General features: G+C 36.8%; 1 protein-coding gene across 3 annotated transcripts in view; it reads right to left on the bottom strand.

The window, feature by feature from the left end:
• Positions 1 to 22478, bottom strand: part of ABHD17B (abhydrolase domain containing 17B, depalmitoylase) — a 59843-nt gene that overhangs the window by 5239 nt on the left and 32126 nt on the right. For 2 of the 3 annotated variants that reach the window (XM_059141018.1, XM_059141019.1), the window contains exons 2-4: positions 11883 to 12352; positions 6461 to 6640; positions 1652 to 1859 (exon numbers count right to left, since the gene is read on the bottom strand). In XM_059141018.1, coding sequence (XP_058997001.1) covers positions 1652 to 1859; positions 6461 to 6640; positions 11883 to 12349 — 855 coding nt within the window. In that variant the 5' untranslated portion in view covers positions 12350 to 12352. Of the gene's footprint in view, positions 1 to 313; positions 1860 to 6460; positions 6641 to 11882; positions 12353 to 22478 lie in introns of those variants that run through there. The other variant, XM_059141020.1, reaches the window with a different exon arrangement.

Here is a 22478-nt window from a genome sequence, read left to right as displayed (position 1 = left end):
TTTAGCTGGCATAGAGTATTACATGATTTAGACATTCAATAAATATTTGTTGAATGAATGAATACTGAATTAGTATGATCAATATTTTAAATTTAACGAGTAATCAAAGAAAACACATAGCTAAACTCTAGGGTGCAGGTTGTACAAAAAAAGGAACTGTATAGCAGCTCCACAACAATCTTGAGAAGAAACCTCTCCAAAAGAAGAAGTGATGAGAAAACTACACAACTATGTTCTATAAAGATGAATGGTAAATGTTTTCGGTCTTTATGGTAAGGGATGGGAAGTATGGAAGAAGGCAAACAAGCACAGCTGGGTGGTATATTTGTTGTTTTACTGTTAATTTGACACATCTGAACCAAAGCATTCACAATACTTGATATACTTTGAAGAGAATCATATACTATAGTCTTAGACATAACCACAGAACAAGCAGAACAATTAAAACTACATAAGGCCTTAAAATATATCCACAGTGTGTATTATTTCAATATTCATTCATTTACAAATTAGACTACATACCGTTAATTTTATTTTTATTTTTCTTTCATTGTTTTATTCAGGCAGGATTCATTCAAGGAAAGGCAACTTAGTTTTTGTGTGTGAATTTTATTTTTTACTACATTGGTTAATATAAAAGTTATGAATTAAATGTTCTCTTATCTCCTGTATTCCAGGAGTGAATCCATGAAATTCTCAGGTAGTAATCTAAAACAACAGATCCTATTAAAAATAGCCAAGGTGAAAAACAACCAAATAGCCAGGCTGTTTGTGGTCTTGAAGAATATCTAATGGACTCTTCAGGTTTTCTTATAATGAAGAGTACTGCAATTCTATGAGATTAGTCAAAATTTAAAACAACATTGCGTACAAAATCATTCTTGAAGCTCTAAATGCCTTTTTAAATAATAAAAATGAGAATTTTAAGTAGTTGCCTCATAGTACCAAACCTATAAATCAGAACTAGTTAAGATTCATTCAGTGCTATCATGACTTCTCATTTACAAGGTAACTAGTTGGTAAATTAACAGATGGCATAAAAATTAAGACTTACATCATTTTTTAAAAGGAGAAAATGTATGATAACCAGGGAATACAGGAAGTTCAATGTATTTTACAATAAAATAACTGTTTAAACCTCAATCCCTGTACAACAGGGTTTAGGTCATCTCTAGTGAATTTGCATGTTTTCATACAGTTTATTCTATTATGAGTACTTGAACTGTTTTAGATATACAGCTTTTTATTGAAGAATATTACATTTGTATACCTGGATAAGATTTAGTACGTTGAGATGTTTTAAAAATACCTATAAATCTGATATGCAAAAGCATTTGGCAATACTTTTACAGCATTTGATTTTATAGAATTAAAATTTCATACAGTACTCATTTTGATGTTTAAAAAAAATTCACAGAAAAAAATATAAATTACACAGCCTGACTGCATGATACTGTTATTTCCAGTTTCTAGTTCTGGTAATAAAAACCTTCATTAAGTCTGTTAACAAATCATTACCTGTACATTTATGAAGGCAACTGACATGATTTGCAAACAAAACCTTCAGGTTTTATGTTATTTACCAAAGAGTGCAGTTCAGCAAGAAAAGAAAACCCAGTATGCAAATTTACAGAATATTTTACAAATTTACCAGTTCCTGTGACACAAACTGTTTCAACCTTTCAAGGTACTGTCCATAAAGTTCCACATCATTGTGACCTGCCCCTTCAACCCACAGAGGCTCCACAGGTCTTTGGCAACGCTCAAACAGTGCGAGGCCATGTGAAAAGTCAATGACTTCATCTTCAGTCCCATGAATTATTAATACCGGAGAGGTTATCTTAGAGATTTTGTCAATGCTGTAAAAGAAAGGGGGATAAAGTCAATGAATTAGCTATGAAAAGGAACATAAAACATACTTTCTTGTGATATTCTGACAGATCATTCAAATATCAGAATGGTCCTTGAACCAACTCAGAAGAAACAGATGCTTCTTGGATTTCAAGTAAGATTTAAAAGTTACTTTACATACTCCTTATCTTAAGATTGCCTAACTTCATGTACTTCTGTTTTGAGGGAATCATTCAATGGTTACTGGCAACCTACTGCACCTTTCTACAATGTGTTTTTTTTTTTTTTTAAAAAGATTTATTTATTTATTTTTATTTATTGGAGAGCAAGAAAGAAAGCACAAGTTGGGTGGCAGGGGAGAGGCAGAGGCAGAAACAGACTCCTTGCTAAGCAGGGAACCTGATGTGGGGCTCGATCCCCGGACCCTGGGATCATGACCTCAGCCGAAGGTGCCCCAAACAATGTTTAGCACACACGTAGGTTGGAAGGAGAGGAGGAAACTAAGGACTATTCAGGTATGTGCTAACTTCATACCTCTGCATTCTTATTTTTTTCTTCCCCCTTAATCTACTAAAATGACAGCAAAATCTTTTTATGTTTTTGTTTTGGGGTTATTAACTCACAAAAATAGGGAGAATGTAATACAACATAAAATTCTGGAGCTGGAAGGCAGATAAATGAGTGGGATAACAGACTGAAATTGTGGGAAAAAGCCAATTTTAAGGGGAAACAAGGTAAACTGAAGAAAAAATCCAATTTATACCATGGGATATCCCAGAAAGCTAGGAATTGATATGGGGATGAAGGCAGGTGATAGAGGAGTTTACAGAATTAGTTCAAAGTCTGTTTAACAATCCTTAAATTTATATGGAACCAAAAAAGACCCCAAATTGCCAAGGAAATGTTGAAAAAGAAAAACAAAGCTGGGGGCATCACATTGCCTGATGTTAAGCTGTATTACAAAGCTGTGATTACCAAGGTAGCATGGCATGGGCACAAAAACAAACACAGATCAGTGGAACAGAACAGAGCGCTCAGATATGAACTCTCCACTCTACAGTCAACTAATCTTCAACAAAGCAGGAAAAAATATCCAATGGGTAAAAAACAGTCTCTTCAATAAATGGTGCTGGGAAAACTGGACAGCTGTACACAGAAAGATGAAACTCTACCATTCTCTTACATCATACGCAAAGATAAACTCAAAATGGATTAGAGACCTCCATGTGAGGCAGGAATCCATCAAAATCCTAGCAGAACATTGGCAGTAATCTCTTTTATATTGGCCATAGCAACTTCTTTCAAGACATGTCTCTAAAGGCAAGGGAAACAAAAGCAAATATGAACTTTTGGGACTTCATCAAGATAAAAAGCTTCTGCACAACAACAGAAACAGTCAACAAAACAAAGAGGCAACCCACAGAATGGGAGAAGATATTTGCAAATGACACTACAGACAAAGGGCTGAAATCCAAGATCTGTAAAGAACTTATCGAACTCAACACCTAAAAAACAAATGAGTCAAAAAACTGGCAGAAGACATGAACAGACACTTCTCCAAAAAGACATACAAATGGCTAACAGACATACGAAAGAATGTTCACCATTAGCCATCAGGGAAATTCAAATCAAAACCACATTGAGATACCACCTTACACCAGTAAGAATGGCAAAAATTGACAAGGTGAGAAACAACGAATGCTGGAGAGGCTGTGTAGAAGAGGAACCCTCTTACACTGCTGGTGGAAACTCAAGTTGTTGCAGCCACTTTGGAAAACAGTGTGGAGGCTCCTCAACAATTAAAAATAAATGACCCAGCAATTGCACTACTGGGTATTTACCCCAAAGATACAAATGTACTGAAAAGAAGGGCCACATGCAACCCAAGGTTCATAGCAGCAATGTCCACAATAGCCAAATGGTGGAAAGAGCTCAGATGCCCTTCAACAGACAAACAGATAAAGAAGATGTGATCCACATATACAATGGAATTATTACTCAGCCATCAGAAAGGATGAATACGCAACTTCCGCAACAACATGGGTGGGACTGGAGGAGATTATGCTAGGTGAAGTTAAGTCAAGCAGAGAAAGTCAATCATCACACGGTTGCACATATTTGTGGAACATAAGGAATAGCATGGAGGACATTAGGAGAAGAAAGAGAAAAATGAAGGTGGGTGGGAATCGGGAGTGGGAGACAGAACCATGAGACTATGCACTCCGTGTAAACAAACTGAGGATTTTAAAAGGGAGGGGGTGGGGGGATGGGTTGGCCTGGTGATGGGTATTAAGGAGGACATGGATTGCATGGAGCTTTGGATACACAAACAACGAATCATGGAACACTTCATCAAAAACTAATGATATACTGTATGGTGACTAACATTACATTAAAAAAAACAAACAAAGTCTGTTTAATAAAGAGGTCCCTCTCGGGCGCCTGGGTGGCTCAGTGGGTTAAGCCGCTGCCTTCGGCTCAGGTCATGATCTCAGGGTCCTGGGATCGAGTCCCGCATCAGGCTCTCTGCTCAGCAGGAAGCCTGCTTCCCCCTCTCTCTCTCTGCCTGCCTCTCCATCTACTTGTAATTTCTCTCTGTCAAATAAATAAATAAAATCTTTAAAAAAAAAAAAATAAAGAAGTCCCTCTCCTCCAGATTCTTTCTCCTTCTTTTTGTAAAAATGGTAGTGGCTCTCTACCCAAAACTGACGGTTTTGTGGACCAGGGAATTGCGAGAACAGTTTGAGGCAAGAGGTAAACGCACATATGTATAAACATATATACTGCTGCTACAAACCCATTTTCTGTACTGGGTCTCCAGAGTGCTGGCAGCCAGGCCCTCATTCCTCCAGAGGACTTTTATAAAGACTCCTTGTTGGAGACTATATACACTATATACAATCAGTTACTTGGGATCCCCAAGTAACTGATTTGATCAGATGACTGTATAGTGAAGCTTGCACTCAACAAGGCTTAACCACCGGCTTCATATTAGCTCTTTAGTTCCTTACTCTTACATATGAGGAGACAACAAGAATTATCAGACATCAGAGAACACCTCAAGTATCAGTCAGAGATCAAAACAACTTTAAAAAGGCAACTTAAGAGACATAAACTGCACAGAGACCATACAAACAAATTTTAATGCTTAAAAAAAAAAATCTTTCCAGAGAGAAAGAAGGCATTATAAAATGAGGATACAATCTTGAAAAAGGAAATCAATGAAATAATTCAAGGCTGCATTTGTTAAGGAAAAATGCTTGGTTGGCTATGTTATTTGCTATCAAATGTTCAATAGTAAAGGAATTATAACAAATAAAAAGAAATCTATGTTCTTTTTCAAACAGTTTGCAGTTAAGTACTGCTATCTTTGTGGGTGTAGCCGAAATGAGTGAGCTGCAGAGATAAAGGATGGCAAAATCATTCTTACTCTTCTATTAGAAAGAAGCAGTATGATACACATACCTTCCAATATACCATTATCTAAAACAACAAACTCTAAATTAAGAACAAAAAAACCTCCCACAGCCTGCTTATATGCTCCCACCATTAGTTTCCTAAGAAAGTGGTCACTGGGGCGCCTGGGTGGCTCAGTGGGTTAAGCCGCTGCCTTCGCTCGGGTCGTGATCTCAGGGTCCTGGGATCGAGCCCGCATCGGGCCCTCTGCTCAGCGGGGAGCTTGCTTCCCTCTCTCTCTCTTTCTGCCTGCCTCTCTGCCTACTTGTGATCTCTCTCTGTCAAATAAAAAAAAAAAAAAAAAAAAAAAAGAAAGTGGTCACTGCCTGGCTAATGATGAAAAAATTTGCTTTTGAAATGACCCTTGTTTTTATAAAAAAAAACAAGTAATGACTCTGGCCTTTGGCCCATCTATCAGCTACAAAAAAATCTCTGTATAGCTGCCAATTGGGGAAAAGAAATAAGACCGAAATTGCCAGATTCTCCCTTTTGCCTTCTCTGAGGAAAATGGGTCACCAGGTGTTTCTAGTTATCAAGAGGAGCTAGAGGAACTTCCATCTTGTCTTCAGGAGAAGTAGTCTTCCTTTCAAATTTGAATAAAACTGTGTTTGCAGACTTTGTGGTGGCAACACTTAAGTTAATTTAAGACAGAACTTTTTTGCAATTCACTTCTTTTATAAATCAGCTATCATTAATTAGATGCTATTCACTAATTTTTATGCACATGTCTCATTTTCCCTTTACTCTACTCTTCCTCTACACCAGTATTATGTCTCACTGAATGGTACCATTATTCATTAACAGCTCAAGTCAGAACCCTGGGAATTATGTTCAAATTCTTTTGTTTAGCATCCTCTATTCACTCTTGACACTCGGTTCTGTCAATTTCATTTCTCAAATTAAGTAAATGCCACTCTCTGGGGTATAAGGCCCTCAGCTCTTTTCATCAGGATTACTATTGCTCCAATATTTCAGCCTCCTAACTGGGCTCCCGCCACCACCCTTTTCAAAAATTAATTTTTCACTAATTCTATAATATATGTGAAAGAGTAGTTCATGCCTGAATGAACTGCATTATGAATACCTTAGGTGATGGAAATAAATGCCCTTAAAAGTTTCTTTGAATTAAACAAATTTGAATATTGATACTTACTTTGGGAACGCATCAAAACAGTAGGTCTTCTTGGTATCAGGAAAAGCAACTCGCATTCCCGAAGTCAAAGGAGAATGAAGAATAACAGCAGCACTCTCATAACGAGCAGCAAGATCCACAGATGGTACTGTCCCTATACTTTGGCCATATATAATCACATTTTCAGGGCGAATGCCATATCTATAAAGTTCAGAAATTTAAAAAAAAAAAAAAAAAAAAAAAAGGTGGAGAGTTGGACTGGTATGAAATACTCAATCGTTTTCTAAGGACTTAAACTTCTAATAGAATGATTTAGAATGAGACAATGCCAACTTTGTATTTAAAATATGTTTCTTAGCCATCTAATCATATTTAATGCTACAATAAAATTTATATTCTTAGCCTCTTTCATCTTTTTCATCTTTTGGAAAATTGCTGAGGTCTTTTAAAATTTCAAACTTAAATGAATTCATTGAATAACTCATGCTATTCAAAGTGGCATAATCGCTAATATTTTACTTATTTAAAAGATTTTATTTATTTATTTATAAATTTATTTATTTATAAATTTATAAATTTATAAATTTATTTATTTATTTATTTGTGTGTGTGTGTGTGTGTGTGTGTGAGAGAGAGAGAGAAAGAGAGAGAGCACGAGACTCAAAGACACAAAGCTAGAAAGGGAACACAAGCAGGGGGAGTGGGAGAGGGAGAAGTAGGCTTTCCACTGAGCAGGGAACCCAATGCTGGGGCTCGATCCCAGGACCCCAGGATCATGACCTGAGCTGAACGTAGCTGAACGTCGCTGGGTAAGCCACCCAGGCACCTCACATCACTAATATTTTAGTAGATTGATGTTTAATAGACTGTTTATTTCCCATTCTATATAACAAAAGTTCTTTGTCTACACCTCAAAAGTGGCTCATTTTATTTTTAAAAGATATTTTTATTTATTTCTTTGACAGAGAGATACAGTGAGAGAGGACCACAAGAAGGAGTGGAAGAGGGGGAAGCCTGCCCTGAGTAGGGAGCCTAATGCGGGGCTTCCTCCCAGGACTCTGGGATCATACCCTGAGCCTAAGGCAGACGCTTAAAGACTGAGACACCCAGGTGCCCCTCATTTCACTTTTTGAACTTGGTTACAGTGATGAAAAGGGCTACATATGGTTACTATATGGAATAAAATATATATACATTTTAGCTGAAAATAAATTACTATTTTTCTTGAAAGTTGCCTTTACTATGGACTAATGATTGGAAAGATAACGATATCAAAGAGAATTTCAAATATTTTATGATTCAGTTAATTATGAACAAACTTCATGCTAAAATCTCAAGTATTGCCTTATCTCTTTTAAAAATGCTGCAGGGGCACCTGGGTGTCTCAGTGGGTTAAAGCCTCTGCCTTCGGCTCAGGTCATGATTCCAGGGTCCTAGGATCGAACCCCACATCGGGCTCTCTGCTCAACAGGGAGCCTGCTTCCTCCTCTGTCTGTCTGCTGCTCTGCATACTTGTGATCTTTGTCTGTCAAATAAATAAACAAATAAAATCTTAAAAAAAAAAAGCTGCAGATTTAAATATGTCAACTCTTGCCTCAAATATATCAGATATAATCTATGTTCCAAGCACTGTTACTTGTTTATGGTATAATTGTCCCAAATGTAAACTACTGTAAGCAGAAATGAAGTGCTACAGGAGCTAATGAATGTGGGGTTAGAAGTGAGAGTAAGATCAAATATGCTTTTCCATTTTAAAAGCCTGAAAGCAGTCACTTATGGATGCTAAGGGCCATTTGCGCAACAGCATCTGGTTTTTGGAAAAGGTAATGTAGCTTTCCAAGTATCTAAATATGAAGAAACAGGGCGCCTGGGTGGCTCAGTTGGTTAAGCAACTGCCTTTGGCTTAGGTCATGATCGCAGTGTTCCAGAATCGAGCCCCAAATCGGGCTCCCTGCTCAGTGGGAAGCCTGCTTTCCCTCTCCCACTCCCCCTGCTCATGTTCCTGTTCTCATTGTCACTCTCTTGCCGTCAAATAAATAAAATCTTATAAAAAAAAAAAGAGAGAGAGAGAGAGAGAGAGAGAAAAGTCTTTTTCCTTACAAGACCTGACTATAATTCTTCACTGGAGTTAAGTTTCAAAAATGAACATTTAGAGGTGCCTGCGTGGCTCAGTCATTAAGCATCTGCCTTCAGCTCAGGTCATGATCCCAGAGTCCTGGGATAAAGCTCTGCATCGGGCTCCATGCTCAGTGGGAAGCCTGCTTCTCCCTCTCCCACTCCCCCTGCTTGTATTCACTCTCTTGCTGTGTCTCTGTCAAATAAAAAAATAAAATCTTAAAAAACGAAGAAGAAGAAGATGAACACTTCCATCATCAGCATTAACTCTTGAGGCTGTGTGGTTGCTCTTAGCTGAATAGCAGAACTGCTGGATGGTTAACTATGGGTTTTAGGCTAATGTTAGCAATGGCAAGGCTCCAGAGTAGAAGGAGATGCCAATTTAGCATCAGAGAACTCAAAGCAATAACAGAGTTTCAGAAAAGTAAAACTTGGACTTCAAAGACTATCTAATCTAGTTCAGCTGCTTACGAAGTAGATGTTCGGAGTCAGAATAAGTCAGTGGCAGACCTATAATTAGAACTCAGGTACCCTAACTCCTAGGCCAGTGACTTTTCAGTAACACACAGATAATGAGCTCAAAGACTGTTGTACTACTTAGAAATTCATCTATTCAGCCCTTGTTTCTCATTCATTAAGTATGTGTGGTCAACTTTGTTTAAAGAGATGAATTAAATCAAGACTGGAAATTATTTTATAAAGTTTCCTTCAAATTAATCAGACAAGATGAAAAATAGGAAAAAGTTAACCACCTACAAGGTTTTATTTTTTATAACATATACCTAGAACACTGAACTGAATATTAGTATGTTCTGGTTGAATAAAGTTATCTTTTCATGTTGTTGAGAAGCACTAATAATGAAGGCTATCTGCTAGAACTTAGCATCCCTAAAAGCTGTTCTAATCCACTGAAGTTATACTTTAAAATGAGCTGTAGCTCAATAAATCTGCCATTAAAAATATGTATTATCATATTTTCCTGACAGGTACTATAACTAGATTCAGTTGGCTGAGTCTGGATAAAGTGGGAACTCATTTATTTTTGTTTGTACAACTGAGGGGACTGACATCATTATACCTGAAACAGATTTTTACTCTGGTCATTTAAGGAAGTCTTTTTTTTTTTTAAAGTACTTCTCTTTTGTTAGATTAGCAACCCCCCCTTTTTTTTTTTTAAAAGATTTTATTTATTTGACAGAGAGAGCGAGCGAGCGAGAACAAGTAGGGGGAGGAGCAGGTAGAGAGAGAGAGAGAGATAGTCCCAAGGCAGGACTCCATCCCAGGACTCTGAGATCATGACCTGAGCTGAAGGCAGCTGCTTAACCAACTGAGCCACCCAGGAGCCCAAGGTAGTTTTGAAGTTTATAAATTTTTACCATTTCCTGTCCCCCACAACTCATTACCAACTTTTTGTACCCCTCTTTTCTAACTCATTAGGATGTTTTTATATAATTTCAAATGATTTAAGAAACCTCTTTATATGAAACGTTGTTATGAGAACATAGTTTTATTATGTATCTTATAGGATTAAATGCTTCAAAAAGTATTTTCTTTTTTTTTTTTTTAAAGATTTTATTTATTTATCTGACAGAGAAAAATCACAAGTAGGCAGAGAGGCAGGCAGAGAGAGAAAGGAGGAAGCAGGCTCCCCACTGAGCAGAGAGCCCGATGCGGGACTCGATCCCAGGACCCTGAGATCATGACCTGAGCCGAAGGCAGCAGCCCAACCCACTGAGCCATCCAGGCGCTCTCAAAAAGTATTTTCTAAAAAAGGTTATGCCTACTAACAAAACTGTGGAGATTCTAACTAAAACCATTAATATTTAAACATTAAATTATGAATGGTAAGTTTTCTTTGAGTCTTAGTGTTAGTCTAAAATACTTTGGAAATCAGGTAGCTTATCAGTGGATAATATGAGGAATAACTTGAACTAAGATATCTTTACTGTACATGAACCATCTGATGGAAAAACTCAGAAATCTACAAAACAGCAGTATTTTTCAATACTGATGACTAGGAAAGATTAAAGCAATTTCTAGTTCTCAAAAATGTATTGTTATAACTAAAGAACAACTGAAATGATAAGAGAATTTGCTTCAATGATTTATTACAGGGCGCCTGGGTGGCTCAGTTAGTTTAGTCCCATGTCCCACATCAAGCTCCTTGCTCACCAGGGAGCCTGTTTCTCTGTTTCTCAGCAGAGGAGCCCCTCTGCCTGCTGCTCCCCCCAGCTTGTGCTCACTCTCTGTTTCTCTCTCTCTCTCAAATGAATAAAATCTTAAAAAGAAAAAGATTTATCATAAATTACCTTTTCTTTACATGAGATCATATTTCCAAATTTTATTAGTCCAGAATGCAAAGTAAAAAAAATCTTGCTTTTACAGAATGAATACTTTAAAATTAGTTCCAATAAAATACCTGTAAGTCATACTTCTAAGAGATTACTACATAAATAATGCAAACCCTGGTTTATGATTTTAACAAAAACAATCCAGCCTCTTAATGATAGATTAAATAAATCATTAGCTAAGTCAGTTCTCTACCCTTGAACTGTTGCATTGCAACTTTGAATAAACATTTTTATACCACACTCTACACGTTTCTAAAACCAAGTATTTGTCATAGGCTTAAATTTTAAAGAAAATCACACACATGCACTAACAGACACAATTGCAACTTTGAATAAACATTTTTATACCACACTCTACAAGTATTTGTCATATGCTTAAATTTTAAAGAAAATCACACACATGCACTAACAGACACAAATGAGATCTGTATTAAAAACTATGTAATTATGGGGTGCCTTTGTGGCTCCGTCAGTTAAGCATCTGCCTTCAGCTCAGGTCATGATCTCAGGGTACTAGAATCGAGCCTCACATCCAGCTCCCTGCTCATAGGAGGCTTGCTTGTCACTCTCTTCCCTGGCTTGTGCTCTCTCAAATAAATAAAATCTTAAAAAAAAAAAAAAAAACACTTAAAAAAAAAACTATGCTGTTTTTAAAAAATTTAAAATTATAATCTAAGAGCTTAATTCTTTTCTTTCTTTTTAAAAAGATTTTAAAATTTATTTATTAGAGAAAGACACAGTGAGAGGGAACATAAGCAGGGGGAGTGGGAGAGGACGAGGCAGGCTTCCCACCGAGCCTTAACGACGGAGCTACCCAGGCCCTCCTAAGAGCTTAATTCTTAATAGGTATATATTGGTTAGTATAATCTCTATTTAGTTCTTCAAAACATGTGTTATAAAAACCACTTTTTTAACATAAGACAATTTTAGTTAACCATCATAATAAATGTGCAAAATAATTTCCAATCATGATTTACCTTGTCCTAAGAGCAAGCCAAGCAGCTTCGATATCTGCATAGAGGTTCTTCTCTGTTGGTTTCCCAGAACTTGCGCCGTATCCAGAATAATCATATGAGAATATATTACAATTAATCCGTGATCCCAGTCCTATGTAAAAGCTGCTCATCTGCCCGAGATCAACAGCATTTCCATGTGAGAAGAGTAAAGTATATTTGGCGTTGGGTGAACAACGCACAAACATGCAGGCAATTCTGTTGCCTTTACTGGTTCTAGTCATGAAACATTCAATAGCATCTTTTTCTCTAGAAGAGTATTGCCAGTCTGCTCGTTCTGATAGATGTAAAGTCCAGCGGCTTCCACTTTCATCACACATCAACGTGTAAGTAGGATCAGGTGGCAAAAACGCTAATTTTGAAGCAATTTTCCCAGGGCAAGGTGGACAGCAGAAGAGGCAACATAGCTCACTAAATGAAAGATTATTCATCTTCTGAAAAAGAAGAGATAGCAAATGTTTTAATTATTGAATATGGATTCTGCATTTTCATACAACAGAAGGTTAAAATAAAGGCACTGGTAAATTCTACCACTGTTCAGTGTCGACTGCTATTATTTCAAGTATCCTTTGCCTAAACAGATTTTTGGAATTATTCTAGAAATAACTGAAATCCTCTGGTGAGGCAAATATTCCTGATCAGGAGATACTCAACCATTATAGGATGTCTCGAATAGCAGTGATTATATATTATGATATTTAACCAAAATATGAAAACTAGTATGAAGAGTAGAGGTAATATTTGTTATTGCTCTATACATAACAGCATAGGAGCTATGAAGTATTTTTAGAGTAATGTGTAATTTTAAGTCAGTTAAAGTTCTCAGAATCTCAAGGAAAGGTAGGTATTTAACATGATACAGTAAATATATAATGATACTATATACATTGTTCATTTTCATAAATGAAATGCTTGCTATTTGGCAGGTTTTCTATGCGTTATTACCACATTTAATCCTCAAAACCACCATGGTTGGTTTGAGAAAAGAAGCTTGCACAGTGTGAGGCAGCAGTGGAGCCAGGATTTGACAACAGGCTCAACACTGTTCCACATCCCTGGGCTATACTGCCTCAAAGGTTCAGAAAACTATTTGTCTCAGATGCCTATCATTTCTTTTAGCCATACTTCCAGTGGCTCAAATAACCTATAAAACATTAAAACATATGTCTAAATGTAATTATTGCCCAAATTAAAAAGGATACAATATAAAGGCTACAAAAAAAAAAAAAAAAGGATAAAATCTGCTAATATTTCCCATATGGTTAGAAGGGAAGGAGTGGTATAAGGTTTGAAGTCAGAGACAGTTGGAGTGGAGTTCCAACTCTACCACTTGCGCAATTGTTTACCCTTTCAAACCTCACTGTCTTCCTAAGTAGATGAGGTCAATGCTTGGTTATGAAGAACAAGTATCATGATGTGGTTAGGACATATACTACAGTAGTGGGGATACAGATGGCACACTTAGGATGGTCCACTCTCTGTCTTTTGCATTAATATTTTTCAAGTACTTAGCTGATATTAAATCACCAACAAAAATAGGGTAATACCTGTTTGCCCTACTAGCCATTTCTTTTTATTCTGTCCTTTCTCAAATTTACTATCTCTTTTTAGTAGTAGGCGATGATTGCTTAATTCCAGGAAGAAGGCATTCAAAACAAACACCTTCTAGAGACTTGGTGGCACCTAATCTTCTACAAAAAAATCTAAACAGGAGGATGGAAAAAAAAATGCACATCACACCATCTGGAAAGTAAAAAATGTCCTTTTCACCCACCACAGAATCAAAATCTTGTTCATATGTTCAACAGACATGTACTAATTTCCCTGTGTAAACTAATTAGGTAGAAAGGAGGACAAACACCACAGCTGGAGAAACATCACACAGAGAAACAAAGACAGGAGTGGTATAAAAGGCTTTCAAAAAGTAAGAGGAGGGCAGGAAAGTGTCTCTTGGATAATAGGAAACACCTTTACTTGCTAGTCTATCTTTGGTCCTTTTCAACCTTCAAAAAAATATAGCACGAGTAAGTTACTGTCATAGTCTAGTTAATGTCAGAGTCTAGTTGGAAAAAGAGTCTGATAAACTAGAAATGACAATAAGGGGTCATCTTTAGTGGTCACTCTAACTGGCTCCGTGAAATACTGTACTGAGAAGGATTCTAAGGGCATATGCAAGGCTTGGCAGGCAAAAAACACGTCACAAATTAGTGATGTCTACTATAGGATTTGGCTACAGATTTATTATCCTAGTCATGAGGATATAGGACGTGGTGAAGAGGATGGCAGGAAAGAAAAGTTCAAAGGGCCAGTTTAAGAGGAGATGACCTAGGGGGAAAAAAAAGATGAGGTAGAAGGTATGATAGTATTATTATTTTTTTTAAAGATTTTATTTATTTATTTGACAGATCACAAGTAGGCAGAGAGGCAGACAGAGAGAGGAAGGGAAGCAGGCTCCCTGCTGAGCAGAGAGCCCGATGCTGGGCTCGATGCTGGGCTCGATCCCAGGACCCTGGGACCATGACCTGAGCCGAAAGCAGAGGCTTTAACCCACTGAGCCACCCAGGTGCCCCCAAGGTATGATATTATTAATGCTATCTGCTGAATAATCTGTCTACAGCTATTTCTTGCTTCCAATTACTTTATGACTAGCAACTGCTGACCCTCGAGAGTCTATTAAAAGCTTGGTTGAAAATAAGTTGTACATAGCTCTATGTTCCTATAATTTGCCTCTTGAGAAGACTTTTATATATGATAATAATGTAATTTAAAAACACATGTGGCTGAATGAACGTATGTAATATTCAGAGTTGCTTCTGGGGATGAACACCAAAGGAAAGAAGGAGAAAAGGTGCAGTGCCAGGATCTACTCTAATGAAAGGACAACTTGACTTTTCTTTTCTTTCTTTTTTTTTTTTTTTTAAAGATTTTGATTTTTGAGAGAGAATAAGACAAAGAGGGTCAGAGGGAGAAGCAGGCTCTCTGCTGAGCAGGGTGTCTGATGTGGGTGGGAATCCATCCTGGGACTCTGGGATTGTGACCTGAGCCTAAGTCAGATGCTTAACAAACTGTGCCACCCAGGCAACCAAAACCCTTACTTCTCAATGGCAGTGGAAGAAATTACTCCCACCACCATAGCCCCAAAGCAGATAAGTGGTATCCATTTAATAATAAAAACTTGCAAATTAACACTTTTCTAATAATAGGCCTGGTATAGGACAGCAACATAGACTTGCTTAAGAAAGAAGTATAAATAATCTAAATTTTAGTATCATCAGAGATAAACAAGTTATTGAGGAAAAAATTTTATTCTTGAAATTAAAAACATTAAATATCTTTCTAAATTTAGGTTAAGTCCCATTTGTGCTGCTGAAGTGAGCACAATCCCAATTGTTTTATATAAAATTCATTGGAATAAAAATACATCATTCACCAGTTATTTCTTTTTTTTTTTTTAAAGATTTTATTTATTTATTTGACAGACAGAGATCACAAGTAGGCAGAGAGGCAGGCAGAGAGAGAGAGAGATAGGAGGAAGCAGGGTCTCTGCTGAGCAGAGAGCCCGATGTGGGGCTCGATCCCAGGACCCTGGGATCATGACCTGAGCCGAAGGCAGAGGCTTTAACCCACTGAGCCACCCAGGCGCCCCTCACCAGTTATTTCTTGGCTAACAAAGTCTTGAAGGGACAAGGCAGTAAATAATTGTAGGGGTAAAATGATGAACATCTGAAAGTACACAACAGCAAACAACAGATGACTAATTAAATAATTTAGAGCAGAATTTTGGACCAGGCAAAACAAGGATTTAAAATAGTGGTGCTAGGCTGGCTTAGTCAGTGTAGCATGTAGCAGTGTAGCAGGGTCGTAAGTTCAAGCCTCACACTGGGTGTAGAGATGATTACTTAAAATCTTTCTACTCTTTTTTCTTTTTCTTTTTTTTTAAGATTTTATTTTTTTGTCAGATAGAGAGATCACAAGCAGAGAGCCAGATGCAGGACCTGGGATCATGACCTTAGCCAAAGGTAGATGCTTAACAGACTGAGCCACCCAGGTGCCCTTTAAAAACAAGATCTTGTTTGTTTTTTTAAAAAAAAAAAAAAAAAAAAAAAAAAAGTAAACTATAATAAGCCAGTTTTTAAAAAAGAGGATACTTAAAGATGAAGTGGAAAAGTGTCATGAGGAAAATCCAACCGGAATCCTTGATTTAGAGAAATGAGTATCTGAAACAAAGAATTACCTGATGGATTAGGTGTAAGATTCAGTAACTAAAGAATGTATTAGTAAACTGAAATATCAGATTAAAGAATGAAAGGGATGATGACAGAGAAAACATAAAAGAAAATTTAAGGAAAATAGAAGTAGAAATACCAGTATCAATATTACAAAGGTCCTAGAGGGAGAAGAGGAGAAAATAAAGACAAGAATCAAGGAATTTCTCAGAATTAAAGAAAAAATTCAGCCTGAAATTCCTCAGAGTGAGTGCCAAATATCTGAGAAAATTCTCACAGACTAGGCAAATTATAGTAAATATTAAGACTGCCAGAAACAAAAATATGAAAGTTTCTAGAAAGAATGACTACCTACAAAGGAACAAGAATCAGGTGAACATCTGACTTTTCAAAATCAACACTAGAAACCAGAAGATACTGGGAAAATAGTTTCAAAGTGAGAAAGAAAAAACCCCCAAAAATTTGGAACTAGAATTTACAGAGATAAAGTAACATTATAATATAAGGATAAAATAAATTTAGCTGTAGGCATACTAAAACTCAGGCTTACCAAACAAAAATAAATCCAAGAAAATTCTATGAAATATGTCAGATATGATAAAGAATAGTTAATATAATGTTTTGTTTTAAAGCAAGCAATGAAGGGGGAAGAAAACTATATCTCCAAATAAACCAAAACTAAACCTTTGGGGAATATGAACATAAAGAGAAGTGGAAGAATAGTTAGGGATTTAAGTGAAAAATGTGTTGAGTTCACTGGTCACTTGCCTTGTTCAGAATGGTATTACTATTGATAAATTTAAGACATGGAAGAAAAATATAAATATGACTATTAATGAGTCAGATATAACCACCATAAAATTATAGGTTCTAGGATATACCTGATATAGTTATATTCATTACAAATGTCCAGCTTTGACTATTTGTCAGTGTGTTATACTCAAGCAGTGTAAACTCAAAGAAATAATTAAGGGCATCTAGATAGCAACAAAATAAGGGAACAGAAAACCCCAGTAGTATCAACAGCCCCAAAAGCTGACTCTTAGATAACTCATTTATCTTTTGAACAACATTCTGACAAAGGATATGTCAATTCACTCCCTTTTCCATTTGAGGAAACAGAGGCTTAGAGTAGTTATGTAACCTAACAAAGGTCACACAGCTGGGTAAGTGACAGAAATATCTGGTATATGTGGCAGAATGACTCTGGAGCCTGAACACACAACTACTGTTTTGTGGAAGGAGTACCTACAGAAGACCGACAAACAGAAAGAAAAAAGCAAAATACCAAAAGACGACAGACATACAGTTTTTAAAGTTAAAAAATTAAAAACAAAAAACCCCAATAAACTAATTAGGTTAGAGGATATTAATTAAATTCCTGAGTAACATAAAAGAAAATCCCAGTCTAATTAAAAAACGGACAAAAGATCTGACATTTTTCCATAAAAGAGATACAAATGACTAACAAGTATATGAAAAAATGTTCAACATCATTAGTTATTAAGGAAATGTAAATGAAAACCACAATGATACCACTTCATACCCTCTAGGATGGCTATAATAAAAATGACAGGTAAGACCAAAACTGACAAGGATATGGAGAAATTGGAACCTTTATATACTGTTGGTGGAAGTAAAACGGTGCAGGTAATTTGGAAAACAGTTTGGTCAAACTTAACATGTTTAAATACGGAGTGTTAACATTTGACCAAGCAATCCCACTCCTATGCACATACACAAGAAAAATAAAAACCTGTGTCTACACAAAAACTTGTACATGAATATTCACAATGGCATAAGTCATAATAGCCAGAAGGTAGAAACCATTCAAACGTCTATAAACTGATGAATGGGTAAAAAAAAAAAAAAAAAAAGGTATATCCACATAATGGAACGTCATTCAGTCATAAAAAGACAGAAACAAAAGTACTGACCCATGGTATAAAGTAGAAGAATCCTGAAGAACTTACACCAAGTGAAAGGTAGTCACAAAAGATCAGTTACTGTATGATTCCATTTATAGGAAATGTCTAGAATAGGGAAGTCAATAGAGACTAAATCTAGGGCTATGGAAAATGGGAGGGAAGGAGAGCAATAGAGCAATAGGGTTTCTTTTGGGGGTACTGAAAACGCTCTAAAATTTGTTTGAGTGGTAGTTGCAGAGCTTTATTAATGTATTAAAAATCACTGATCTGTACATTTTAAGTAAATCGAGCGTATAGTATATGAATTACACCTTTTTAAAAAAATGTAGGACCATGCTCAGGATGGAGCCCAATTAGAGACTTGAACTCAAGACCCTGAGAATAAGAGTCAGCCACTTAACCTACTGAGCCACCCAAGTGCCCCGAGAATTACATCTTAATAAACCTCTTTAATGTGGTGCCTAGCCGGTACATTTGATAGAACATGGAACTTCTGATCTCAGGTTAAGTTCAACACTAGGTATACAGGTTACGTAAAAACAAAATTCGTAAAAAAGGGGAAGCTTTTTACTATCCTCACCTCTCAACCCCTGCCACGGCCACGGCCACGGCCACGACCACCAAGTCTATGGAAAGCTAAAGTAATTTTGCAAAGAGTGAGCTTAAAGTATGTATGTATTTGCAGGGTAGCTGCGAATGTTCTCTCCCAGGTATTAAGAGAGACTACACAAAATAAAATAGAAAGAGACTAGTGCTGACATAGAAACAAACAGACCTAGTTTTAACAGAATACAGAGCTTATAAATGGATGTATGAATGAGACTGTCCTATGACAAAGCTGGTTTCTCAAAGCAGTAAAAAAGGATGAATTCTTCAGTAGGATGTGCTAGAAAAATTCAAATATTTTTCAGCAAAAGTAGTTCAGGCAAAAGTAGTTAGAGCCCTACTCCTCAGTATGAATACAGAACACAAACTCCAGACGGATTAACATATCTAAAGGGCAAAATTAATATAACTTTAAAAAAAAAAGAAGAGAGAAAATATTGGTAGATTTAGCTTTATTTTTATTTGTTTTTTTTTTTTTAAAGATTTTTATTTATTTATTTGTCAGAGAGAGAGTGAGCGAGAGCGAGCACAGGCAGACAGAGTGGAAGGCAGAGTCAGAGAGAGAAGCAGGCTCCCTGAGGAGCAAGGAGCCCGATGTGGGACTCGATCCCAGGACGCTGGGATCATGACCTGAGCCGAAGGCAGCTGCTTAACCAACTGAGCCACCCAGGCGTCCCGGTAGATTTAGCTTTAAATGAAGATTTCTATTCAGATGCTTTGGGAATAATGATTTTCAACTAAAATTAGCATCTTAAATATGAGGAACTTCTACAAAAACAAGAGAAAAAAACCAGTAACTCAGGAGAACAAATGGGGAGAAGATATTAATAGGCAATTTACAGGATAAAAAGGCTATTAAGTATATTAAGGCCATTCTCACCAACTATCAGAAAAATGCAAGAAATATCGTTTTAAAGCTCTAAGAAAAATAAAAATTAGAAAACTGAGTAATATGAAGTATTGGTAAGAACAGGGGAAGAAAATAGGAACCTCTCTGTGAACTGTTTGATATGCCATTCTGTTTACCTATGACCCAGAATTCCACTTAGGTAAGAACTCCAAAGAAATACTCACAGAGATCCTTCAAGAAATGTGTACAAGGTTGCTTGCAGCATTATTTCTATACCAGGGTATAGAAAGTAACGTAGATTCCATCACCAGGAAATGAGTAAGTAAATGTTTTGGATGCAGATAACGGAATATTATGCAGTTTGATGGCTAGAACTTAAAAATATAGTACTGGGTGAGAAAAAAGGAATAAACTGAGATCTATACTATTATTAATGAAAATTAAAACCACAATAAATGTTATGTATTTAAAGACCTGTGTATCTGACTGGATACTTGTGGAGGCAGAACAGGAAAGAACGCTGAAGGTAAGAAAATAAATAAATAAAACAAGGGTAGGACTTAGGTTCATAGATTGATGATGACAATGTGCCACGAACTAGACTATGAGGGCCACAGGACAAAAATCACATTTGGTCAAGGTGCATGGTGACCTAGTTAAAGTGTCCGACTCCTGCTTTCAGCTCAGGTCATGATGTCAGGTTCGTGTGAAACCTAGAGAAACCAAGAGTTGGATACTGGCTCTGTGCTCAGCAGGGAGTTGGCTTGAGATTCTCTCTGTCCCTTTCCCTATGGCCACTATTCCCTCTTGTTCTCTCTCTCCCACTAAAATAAAAAAATCTTAAAAACAAAACTATCTGGTTCCTTACCACTGGGGCTTTCTTTAGTGCCAAAAAGAACACCTGACATATAATAGGGCTTCTAATATTTTCTGGGTGAACAAGTTAGTAAATTAGTAAGATTAACTCCATTCTCTGCACCTGAAAGACTCCCACAAAAAAAGAAAAAAGGTTTACGAAATCCTGTTTTTAAAAAGAAAGAAAGAAAATATGTGTTGTAATAATTATGTAGGTTTTTTGTATGGGTATAATAATTTATAACTAACTATAAACTTAATTTGGGGTTGGGCAATATAGGTGGGAAAAGCATAGCTAGTTACCCAAATCATTAAGTGTATTATGAAGCACAGAATAGGACAGGCGTCTAGGGAGGAGGAAATCTTGCCCCTCTCAAAATCAAGTCACAAAATAAAAGGTCAACTGAATGTTAAACAAATGGTCCATTGTGTAAATTAAGGTTTCCCTTTTGGCAGAAGACTCAAAGTTACTTCACTTATAGCAGGAGGAATTTCCTAAAATTGTAATGAATTAATAATTTAAGAATCTGCTTCTCCTGATAACTTTTTCCTGCTCAATGACAAAGGAATAAAGATGAACATCTGAGTGGCCTCTCAGCAAAACAGGAAGACTAAGGTTAAAAAATGTCTCCAAATAGAATGACCTACTATATCTCCTTCCTCTCTTTTGACAGAAGAAATTACAGAAATGACTCCTGTCAATTCCTGAAGTAATATCGGCTTACGTGAAAAAAAATTTCCCTTTGATTTTCTTTGTAACAGTTTCTTGGTAATGCAAATCAATGCAAATAACCACCACCAAAAAAGGACAACTGATTTTTTTTAGGGTTCAAGATGTGGTAATGAACAGAACTAGTCCTAAAACATTTTTAAAATGCTTCAATCTCTTCTTTGAGTGATATTTTGACAACTATACTCTAAATAGGACTTACGCTGATTTAAAAATCTTACCAATTTAGAGCATTAGGTAGGTATATAATAAACCACTTAAATTTTGATATACAAGGCTTCAGGTTAAGTCGAAAATGAGTTACTTTGAATTTGGCTTCACTCATGGATAAATCTGGGGAAGTACTATTACATATTCCATTTTATGGAAGTCAGGAATTATGTCACTTAGAAAATCTCCAACTGCTTCCAATTAGTAAAAGGCACATCTATTTAGCAATCAGACTTCTGGAAGTCTCAATGATTCAGAAAAGAGCAACACCTCCTAGAGATTATTGTTATTATTTTAAAAGATTCCATTCAATTATCTGACAGAGAGACAGCGAGAGAGTGAACATAAACGGGCGGTGGGGTGAAGTGGGAGAGGGAGAAGCAGGCCTCCCACTGCCCAGGGAACCCGCTGCGGGGCTTGATTCCAGGACTCTGGGATCATGACCTGAGCCAAAGGCAGATGCCTGCCTAACTTGACTGAGCCACCCAGGTACCGAGATGATGCTGCTGCTGCTGATGATAATGATTTTTTGAAGATTTTATTTATTTATTTGACAGAGGTCACAAGTAGGCAGAGAGGCAGGCAGAGAGAGATGGGGAAGCAGGCTCCCTGCCAAGCAGAGCAGAGAGCCCCATTCAGGGCTTAATCCCAGAACCCTGGGATCATGACCTAGGCTGAGACAGAGGCTTTAACCCACTGAGCCACCCAGGTGCCCTGAAACTAGGTGTTTTTTTAAAAGACATTTTCTATCTTATTTGCATATGCCTTATGCAGAAATGTAGTTTGTTTTCTTTTGGGGGCAGGTTTTATTTCCTTCTTCTTTTGGACCATTATATATAGCACTCACTCAGCAGCAAAGGCACTTCACTGTCTGAGACAGCCCACAAGAGCTGTGCTAACATGGGACAGACACTTAAAACCTTAAGAAAAAAATATTTTTATTAAAAAAATTTGTTTTAAAAGATTTTATTTATTTATTTGATACAGAACGAGAGAGGTCACAAGTAGGCAGAGAGAGAGTTCCGAGGAAGCAGGCTCCCCACTGAGCAGAGAACCTGATGCAGGGCTCGTCCCAAGACTCTGGGATGATGACCTAAGCTGAAGGCAGAGGCTTTAAATGCACTGAGCCACCCAGGCCCCCCCCAATTTTTTAAA

This window comes from Mustela lutreola, chromosome 12 (genome assembly GCF_030435805.1).
Source record: "Mustela lutreola isolate mMusLut2 chromosome 12, mMusLut2.pri, whole genome shotgun sequence".
NCBI classification, from domain to species: Eukaryota; Metazoa; Chordata; class Mammalia; order Carnivora; family Mustelidae; genus Mustela; species Mustela lutreola.
Note: the sequence above shows the minus strand (reverse complement) of the source record. Positions and strands in the feature narration are given on the sequence as shown.